This window comes from Spermophilus citellus (assembly GCF_964194105.1).
Source record: "Spermophilus citellus genome assembly, chromosome: 5".
Classification (NCBI taxonomy): Eukaryota; Metazoa; Chordata; class Mammalia; order Rodentia; family Sciuridae; genus Spermophilus; species Spermophilus citellus.
The window spans coordinates 143,226,288-143,236,769 of NC_138186.1; the positions used below are offsets into that span (position 1 = coordinate 143,226,288).

At 40.4% G+C, this 10,482-nt stretch overlaps 1 protein-coding gene across 1 annotated transcript in view; it reads left to right on the plus strand.

The window, feature by feature from the left end:
* Window positions 1-10,343, plus strand: part of SLC2A12 (solute carrier family 2 member 12) — a 58,754-nt gene extending 48,411 nt beyond the window's left edge. The window contains exon 5 of the mRNA XM_081295330.1: window positions 9,531-10,343. Within this exon, the coding sequence (XP_081151456.1) occupies window positions 9,531-9,684 (154 nt within the window). The 3' untranslated portion in view covers window positions 9,685-10,343. The remainder of the gene's footprint in view (window positions 1-9,530) is intronic.
* The last annotated feature ends 139 nt before the right edge of the window (window positions 10,344-10,482 follow it).

The window sequence follows — 10,482 nt, forward strand, 5'->3', positions numbered from 1 at the left end:
GTGACACATAGGAGTAGGAATGAAGGCCAACTTGTTCCTTTCCTTAGGATCAAATCACTACACATAGAAATGTAGGGATATTTATTATTGGGTATTAATATAACGGGAAAAATCACATTGTTGATTTGTGATTTTTTTATGAGTTGTGATTTTCATTTAAAAATGTTTAATACACTTAGAGGGAAATATGCTTACAGAAACTGTGCGCATACTGATCCTCTAGTTTTTATCTGAAGGAAGAATAAGCCTGATAGGTGAATTGATGGTGGGTATATATGTTGAGATTTTAAAAATATTTTACTTTAGTAAGCAGAAAAACTTTTCTTAATTTAAGCCATAAGGTAATTATCAAATAGTAGGGCTAAGTTTTGATACAGATGAGGTTTTTTTTTTAAAAAAAAAAGTAAAATAAAAACAAAAATGATTCATTTACAGTGAAAAATACAGAAAGGCTGATACATCCTCAGCCTGACCAGCACACTGCCTGGTTTTATGCAAGTTGAAGTCAAATAATTAGCATAGGCTCTGAACAAGATTATTAATTACAGATATTTGATTTGAATCATTACTGGCCTCAGACCTCAGTAACTCAATGCCTCCACCTGGAACTGGAAACCTTCCTGACAGATTCAGGCCATTTCCAGTACTAAGATATCAGGACACCAGTGACTTGCATATCCATTGGTCTCTGCCTTTGCTTTTCCTCCTTCCCTGTTCTGGTTTCACTTCAGTTACCTATTGCTACATAACAAATCATCCCCCTATATTGCCTAACACAACAGCTGCTGTTTCCCATGACTCTTTGGCATGGCTGGGTGGTGCTGCCTGTTTCACTTGGATTCACTCATGGGCTATGTGGGTGAGATGGTCAGTTGCACTGCAGGCTCATGATCATATCTGGCTGCATCAAGTGGGTAGGTGGTGGTAGGTGCTGGTGGTCAGTGGGGAGCCTCAGTGCTCCTGCACATGGCTTCCCATCTTCTAGGAAGTGAATGTGGCTTTCTCTTATGCAACACTGCAAGGTGGTGGAGGCTGAAACTCCAAGGCCCTTTTACATTCTGAAATTCATATATCTCATCTGTTTTCTGTTGCCATTAGAAGTACCATGGCCAGATCAGATTGGGGGGTAGGCGGGTATAAAAGTAGACCTTACTTTTTTTTTTTTTTAAAGTACTGCGGACTGAATCCAGGGCCTTTGCATTTGCTAGGCAAATGCTCTACTACTGAGCCATAGGCTCAGTCCCAGACTTTATCTTTTGACGGAATAAAGGGCAAAGAATTTTTGACCACATCAAATCTACCACACCTACCTATTTATTTATATGTTCTGTGGGTTGAACTCAAGAACACTCCAGCTCTAAGCTAACCTCCCAGCCCTTATTACTTTTTTGAGACAAGGTCTCACTAAGTTGCCCAAGTTTGCCTCATACTTGCAATCAAACTAAGTTTCCCAAATAGCTGGGATCACAGGATAGGCTACCGCACAAAGTCTATTCCTCCTTTTTTTTTTTTTTTTTTTTAACGCTCTCTTTTAGCTCCCATGAAACAATCTCCTTCTACCTCTCTGTCTTTTATGTCCTTATTTCTCCTTCTATTTCCACGTTAGTACTATCTCTCAAGACTTACAGGTACATCCCTAAGCTTTAAGAGTCAATTCAAATCCTCAGCCTAAAACCCTGAATAACCCAAAACCTGGGAAGAATTACTTTTTCCCAGACTTTCAATATTTCCTAGTCACATTTTCTCCTATTTTGCCTTAGCTAGCACTCTTACAATTAAACCTCTTTAGGTTGATGAAGTTTTGGTTTCCATGAATGCTCTTTATCCATTATCTTTATTACATAACCTCGATAGTATCTAGCGTCACACTGATTCCTAGCAGATGACTGAAAAATATTTGCTGTTTGAAAACTTGCAGACAAAGTCAAGGCTGATTTCAATTATTCGTTATGTGTGTCCATCCCACATGATGGGCAGCAATATAAACCAAACCAATTTTGATCTGTGTGTCACAGAATAAGATTTAGCCTGTGGTCTAACACAGTCTCTGCAGTGGAAGAAGGAAGAGCTGTGGGTTAAGATAAGTGAGGCATACTGGCCATACTACATCACTCCTTTGTCCACTACTTCAGTTATTATTTATTCAACTCTTTGTTCATCATTCATTATGGGCAGGCATTGGACTAAGAAAGAACAGAAAATATAGGAGACAACCCATAGTTCCATACTTCAGGACGCAGACAAGAAGTCAGATCATTGCACTCTACTGTGTTGGTTAGCACAAAGATAAGTCACTTATATTGAAGGAACTGGGGCATTGAAGGAACTTTGAATCCCAAGACTCAAAGACTAAACTAGTATACAGTGCCAGTCACTGATTCGAGACACAGAGGGGAAGAAAGAACAGGTTCGGGAGTCGGAATCTGGTGGGGGTTTAAGGGTAATGCTGAGCTCAGCTTGTACATATTACATTTGAGGTGACAATGGGACAGGAAGATGGAAGGGAAAGAATGCAAGTCCCATCAGGACCAGAGTTTTGGGGAAGTATCCACATAGGGGATAGAAAATGGGTGTTCAACACATAGGTGCGTAGGTATTAGGTATGCATTTTGTGGAGCCTAAGCTTTTGAGAGTCCTATTTAAGAAACTATTACAAGTTATGAAATGCAAAATTGGGTGTGACTGTGTGAGTCTTGGAAAAGGCTAGGAAGAGAGAGGCCTGGAGGCTCTCCATGGCCTCATCATCAGTCCATTTGATGTATATACACTCTCGAATTACCCATTTACTATCTTCAGAAGCCAAATTCCTTTAAAAATAGAGGTTCGTTAAAATTCTTGTTAAGGACTGGGGCTGTAGCTCAGTGGCAGAGCACTTGCCTAGTATGTATCAGACACTGGGTTTGATCTTCAGCACCACATAAAAATTAAAAAAAAATCTTATTAACAGCACTAACTAAAAAATTGAGGCAGGGAGAAAGCACTAACAACTTGCTACTTGAAAGAATTATTACGGGGCTGGGGATGTGGCTCAAGCGGTAGCGCGTTCGCCTGGCATGCGTGCGGCCCGGGTTCGATCCTCAGCACCACATACCAACAAAGATGTTGTGTCCGCCGAGAACTAAAAAATAATAAATATTAAAAAAAATTCTCTCTCTCTCTCTAAAAAAAAAAAAAAAAAAAGAATTATTATGTTTATTCTATGAATTGAATGAAACTAAGGGTCTGTTACTATCACTCCCTATTTTACTCTTTAAAAAGTCAAATTAGAGCTGGGTGTCGTGGAGCATGCCTTTAATCCAAATAGCTCGGGAGGTTAAGGCAGGAGTTCAAAGCCAGCCTCAGCAAAAGTGAGGTGCTAAGCAACTCAGTGAGACCCGGTCTCTAAATAAAGTACAAAATGGGGCTGGGATGTGGCTCAGTGGTTGAGTGCCCCTGAGTTAAAACCCTGGTACTCCTCCCCCCCCCCCACCCAAAATAGTCAAATTTGAAAGCAGGGGGCTGTGCACAACTGAAGATCAAGAGACTTTCAGATCTCTTTCATATAGGGTTGTCAAATGTATCATATTGCAAACCAAATGAAAATTTGAAGACAGAATTTAAGAAAATGCAATCTTTTCATCTAGTGGGCTTCCAGAATGAGACATTTCTTAAGAACATATGATTTGGATGTCTAAAACTCAGCAAAGCTTATGAATTCAGAATCTAGGGTGGGGAAAGAACCTGTCTAAAGAAGGACATTTATGACTTGTGAAATGTTTCTGAAAGAATCATGTTTCTGTTACTTTTGAGTTGTGCAATTCCTCAAATGCAGACTCCCTCAAAGAAAGCTGTAAATCATAAATTAAGAATGTACCAAAGCTGAAGGTATGGTGAACCTAAATGACACTTTGAGGTTTGGGCTGAAGGACAAAAATAGATAAGGACATTGGTCCAGAGAAATATGAAAGATAAGACAGAAACAATTGTGCACTTTCAGTTCTAGCCACAATAGAATACTAGGTGTGTACCATATGGAAGCCCAGTACTGAGGGCACAAACAGAAAAGAATTTACTTCTAGAAATCTTTGTTAACACCTATTTTTGCAATACAAGAAAGCCCAGGGTTTTTCTTTGCTTGATGCAGTAGGTTAGCAAAAGAATTTAAAATAAAGATGAAAGCAGACTGAATTATGTAAACTGACCAAAGTATGTATGAAGCATATCTCAAACAAGTTTCCCTGGAGAGAAATGTCCAAGCAAATAAAATAAAATAACAAAAGTCATGGTATTGATAAGTTTTCAAACAGCTAAGGAAATGAGGGGTAGTGGAAAGCCCATGGACCTTGCTAGTACAGAGAAGCTGCAGTGAACTTGAAGACTTAGGAAGCACACTCCTAAGCTAAGGGAGTCTTTAGGAATTTAAAAGTTAATAAAACAGTGAATCAACTTTTGAAATCTGCGATAAGTTGTCCTAAGGAGTAAGAAAGGAGACTATTTATAATATTAGATGAACTTCAACTTTGATACTACATATTGCTTAATATTTTCCTCTCTCACATTTGGAGTTGGGTTCTTTTACTTCTATTTCTAAAAAGCTGAGAAAACAAATATTCTTCCAAGGTGTTAAGTTTCTTATAAAATAAACAGTGACTCAGCTGAGAGGTCAGAAAAGATTTCCCCAACGATATAATTTGAAAGGATTTTATTTAGAATATCTGCCCTGCCAGCTACAAACTCAGAATGGGACATTTGCCATGTTTGCTTTTTCAACTGTGATTTTATTCTGCTCCCCCGGCCCCCAATTTCAATGGGAATAAATAGAAAAAAACCCAAACAAGTTAATGTGTTATAAATATTTTAGTTCGAAAGCTTAAATTACATTTCACTTCTAACAGTCAATGTGATGTGGCCATTCTTTCATTCATTCATGAGACTATTTTCAATATTGATTTAGCATCTGTTATGTGCCAGGTACTGATTCTAGGTACTGAGACACTATCAGTCAGAAAAACTGCCACAAGAATGAAAATAGAGTAAGTCTAAGTGGTTAGGGGGTCATTTGAATGATAATCCAAGAAGGTACCCTGAGAGGTAACTTTTAAGATAAAATCTGGGTGATAATAAAAGACAGGAGGAAAGAGAATTCAGGCAGAGAACAGTAAGTGCAAAGGGTACTCAGAAACACGCTTGGCCTGTTCCAGGAATGGAAAGAAGTCCTGGAGGCTGTTGTCTTTAAATTAAGTTAGAATGCAGGTGGAGACCAGTTGAGTAGGGCTTGGCTGGCTGAGGAGTTTGGGCTTCATTCTAAATGCAATGGGAAGCTACTAAAAGGTTCTAAGTGGGACAGTGACAGGACCCAGTGGGCATGCTAAGGTACGTCCAAATGAGCATCTGCAGTCACCTAGCTGAGTGGAGAAGCACAGAAGTACAGTGCTAGGCTTATTTTCGGTCATGGCCACTGACCTCAAGTGACCCTCAGTGCTGCCAACACATGCCCCTTGGTTATTCAGTCTGCCTCTGCCCTGGACAACTGCTCAATACCACCTTTCTCTGGAAACCTCTGGACCTCCTCAGTATCTAACCATGCTCTTGCTTTTCAGGTTGCCAAAAAAGTGGACATAATCAGGAAGGAACTTCCACCACCTTCCACGTCAACGCATGCACCAGTATTTGCACCCACCCCTCAGGGTTCTAAGTATCAACTCCATCACTCTTGAGAGGCCAACCCCATCATGCCCTCCTGTCTCACCTTCTCTAGCACATTCTCCAATCTGTTCTTTACATTCTCTCTGCCCACCCCTGAGTCATCATATTTTTAATAAGGTCTTCTGACTGCACCTTTCTTTCCAGCTTTTGTATTTATAGCAAAGTCCTTCTAAAGTTCTGTCATCATTCTTGTGTACCAACTCCAATGAGGATTTTATGGCCTCCACTACCCTGAAATGACTCTTTTTAACACCCTAAAGTCCTCTCAGTCTTATTCTTCCTCTTACACCATCTTCACGACCATCCCATGGTTGGACTGAGGGAAGTCCGTCCTCCTTGCCAAAATATCAGCTTCACTGCCTTCAAGGACTCACTTTTTGGTTGGGTCCACACCAGTCCCTGACTCAGCTTCAGCTAGGGCCATCGTCTCTCTCTCAGAGTTGGTGAACCCTGGGGCTTAGTCCTGTGACCACTTCTCTGTCACACTTACTGGCTCCATGATCTCGATGGTCTGTATTATCAATATGCCAGGGACTGTAAGTTTACAGTCTAGGTGTTAGTATCTAAGTTTATCTCTAGCTCAGATCCACTCCTGAATTTGGACTCCAATCGCTTTCCGAATGTCTACCAGATAGGCTTAGCATGTCCTAAATTAAACCTGTGTTTTGCCAAACTTATTCTACTCAGTTGTCAAACTTTTACTTCTCCTTGTTCTGCCACAAACCTTGGGGTCTCCCTGAATCAGTCTCTCTCTCACCCCATGTTCAGTCTATCAGGACGCTGTCTTGACTCTTATTTAAAGAGTGTATCTTCTGCTACTACCCAGATCTGAGTAATCATGAACTCCTTTCTGTATTATTGCACTAGCCACCCTACCTGATCCTTTCCCTTCCTCATCCCCCTTACATCTTTTCTTTACACAGCAGCCAGAGTGATCCCTTTACTTTCCATCTAGCATAAAAGCATTACCACAGCCTCGAAGCCCTACTCTGCTCCCCTCACCCCCTTTACTCTCACAGCCACTCTGGCTTTTTTGCTATACCCTAGGCTCACCAGGCATGCTCAAGACTCAGGGGCTTTGTATTTGTCTTCTGTCTAGTTTCCTTCCCTTAGATATCCACCTGTCTCACTGTTCCAGTTTCCACTTTTTCTGTCACCCTATTTAAGATCACTATTGTGTCCCAGACTTTCCAACTTAAGTTTTAACCCACACTGAAATACTCATTGACTTGGCTTATCTCATTACATTTAAATTTGTTGAGTGCAGATAATTTTGTATATTTTGTTCACTGATGTTTCCCAGCCCCTTGGCATACAGCTGAAGCTCTCTGTTGGAGGAATGAATGAACTGGATACAGGCGTAGGCAATGGAGTAGTTGGCATGACACATTAGCATGGCATGACACATCAAGTTTTAGTTTGAGAAACTGCACGGATGATGGGATAAGGAAGCCGAAAGAGGCCTAGGCTTCAGGGTGCAGGCGACAACAGAGTCTGTTTTGGATATATTAATTTGGAGATGTTCATTAGACGTTGAGTAAAGATATAGATCAGTAAGCAGTTGGATATGTAAGTCTGAAACTCTGGAGACCCTTTAGAGTAACTGTGGGTGGCCATCAGTTTGTAGGTGGTATTGAAGTTATAAAACCAGAGATCATCCAGTCGGAGAGCAAAGAGAAAGGAATGAGGCCCAAGACCAAGTCCTAGATTATGTCAACACACAGGGGTCAAGCAGAGGAGAGGGAATATGAGAAAGGCCTGGAAAGTAGTGAGGAAAGCTAAAATACAAGTCACTGAGGCCAAAAGACTTTTGTTGTAAGTGGCAAGACCAGGGAGGCCAAGTATAAACAGGGAGGTGATCACGGGCTTGTGAGGCTAAATGTCAGTGGAATAAGGACAGAAGGTGACCAAAGAGGATGGAGAAAGAAGTGAAGACACCAGCTACAATCTGTTCCCTGAAGTTCTGCTCTGAAGGGGAGCAGACAAGTGGGTGGTCGTCACACCCTCCGCTGTCCTTACCCACCACTCCTACCATTCACCAACATCCCACTCACTTTTGCACCCTTCCTTTCTGGCTTACTTTCTCAAAAACCTGCACTTGGACAAATCTTGACAACCTCCCAGAACTGGAAACCACTGGACAGCCACTGTCCATGTTCTCACTTTCTTTCGTTCTTCTGCTGTTCAGGTGCATGGATGGCCACCAGAGCCACTCCCTTTCCTGTCTCTTTTCCTTTCCTTGCCCTCCCCTGTCTATCATTCGGGCAAACCTCAGTTCTGATTAAACCAAATTTTAGCTTATTTTATCCTTTATCTGAGGAGCTAAATGTAGCTGTAGAAAATATACAATTATGCTGACCAGTCTTGTTTTAAATTTACAAGAACAATTTTCAAGCAGGTCTTTAGTAATGCCCTGCAATCTACTGTGGCTCCCTGGTGTGCTGACTTTCCTATTTTACAAGGTGATTACCTCACAGCTACATTCTCTCATCAAGCCTTCAGAACTGCCTCCCACTTTCTGTTGATGACTCTTTTTAGTGTACTGAGAAAACAGAAATAAAAAAGACCACCTCATCCTCTCGCCATGAGATCTACTAACCTACCCACATCTGTGCCTACTCTGCTGTGATGCTAAGGCCCGTGCTTTCATTTGTGCACTGACCCACTACCATCCATCTCCTCTTTGGTGGGATTTTTTTCTCTCACACAAAAAACTGCACTATTCTGCACTAAAAAAAAAAAAAAAAAAAAAAAAAAAAAAGTACCTCCTTAGACTCAAATTCCCAAGCACCAACCAATATCCCTGCTTGTACCTTTCAGTTCTCTGGAATTCTTATCCCAGTTTCTGACCTAATCCTCCCCTCCCCTACCCCGGGTTTAACCCGGGCACTTAACCACTGAGCCACATCCTCATCCCTTTTTTATGTTTATTTGGAGACAGGGTCTTGCTAAATTGCTTAGGGCCTCTAACTTTGAACTTATGATTCTCCTGCCTCAACCTCCTAAGCCACTGGGATTGCAGGAGTGTGCCACTATGCCCGGCCCCATGTTACTGTATGATACAATCTCTCCCCCAAAGTCATTCTTTTCCCTTTTTACTGCTTACTTTTCCCACCAGCACTTTTACTTAAATTATATGCTTACATGCTTGTCTCCCCTGGGAAAACCTAAGCTTTGAAAGCAGGAGTCTTTATGCAGTTCCATCCTTACCACCTACCAGGGCACAGCCACTTGATTAAGTGGTTAAATTATGGAAAAAAGATCTTTGAAAGATATTTGTAAAATAAAGATAAAATACTAAAGCATATTTTATGCTGGTGGGAATAACCTTGTAGAAAATAACTTATTCATGCAGAAATGAGTGGATAATAAAGAAGCCAAAATATATAGATGTAAATACAGGCGTAGTGGTGGAATCTGAGAAATGGAAGAAAATGAGATAGGACTTGGGATAAAATCTCCACTAGTGTTATTTTTTATTTTTTGCAGTACTAAGGATTGAACCCAGGGCCTTCCTTGTACATGTGAGGCAAGAGCTCTACCAAATGAGCTAAATCCCCAGCCCTCACTTTGGTTCTCTTTCTAACCCTTGGAAGCCTGGCCTGCAGAGTCATCGGGGTTGTGTTCTGAGAACACACCTTAACTTACACCTTACTTTTTGCATGAAATTGACCCAGGTTCTAGGGTTTATATATTTCATGATATAAGAGGCTTCACAATAAAACATTTTTGCATAGCCAAAACATTAAAACTCCAGGGTGATTTAAAAAATAACAGCATGCCTATTTTTTTTCAAGTATGGAAACCAAGAATGACATTTTCATGAGTGCTTCTTTCTCTTTCAGGAACTATGTGAAAAACAACATTTGTTTTATGAGTCATCACCAAGAAGAATTAATGCCAACACAGCTTCAAAAAAGAAAACCCCAAGAGCAGCTCCTGGAGTGTAAAAAGCTGTGTGGAAGGGGACAACCAAAGCAGCTTTCTCCAGAGACCTAATGGCCTCAAGGCCTTAGGAATGCTGATACAGGATGAAAGCACTACCAGTGGCATATTTACCCTCCTCTCCCCACCCCCAGGTTTTTATTCAGTGTCGTAAGCTATTTTTAAAGGGACACCTGAAATTATAGACTTCCTTTAATTCCCTCTTCCCCAAAGGAATCTCAAAAGGTAGATGAGATACATGGCCCTAATTTTTTTTTGGAGCAAGATATCAGGTTAAAGAAAACACTGGCTGGTTCAATACTTTCTCCTTCACACCGCAGGCTTTTAAAGACTAAATCCTAGTAAGGAGATCAACCTTTGCCTTAAGCTATGTATGGAGGCCAGTTGCAGCTTTATTATTCAGAAACACAAGTGTTCTGGATCCAAGCTTACATTTTTGCCTACTAAGATACTATTTGCACTGGGTCTCGTGTAAAAAAGAACCAAGACACGCAATGTAGACAATTTAGTTACACACGTGTTCTAGATTAGGATAGGCTCCTGGCTAGGATTTTGTGGTAATTCCTAGTTAACAGTTCTACAAGAATAAAGATTATGGGAGCTTATCTTATGAATTATGAAGTAAAATTTAATGCAAAATATACTACTATTATGACTTTCATGTTAATATAAAATATTAAAAGAAAATTCTGTCTGATACTTGAGAAAAATAAGCATTTTCCATTTTTTTAAATGATTAAAGAGGACAATTTTAAAATCTTGGGACCATATTTATTTAGAAGTAGCTATTAGTAAAACACCAGAAAAGGAATCAGTCCATTAGGTTATTTATCTAAATCTCTAAGCAATTAG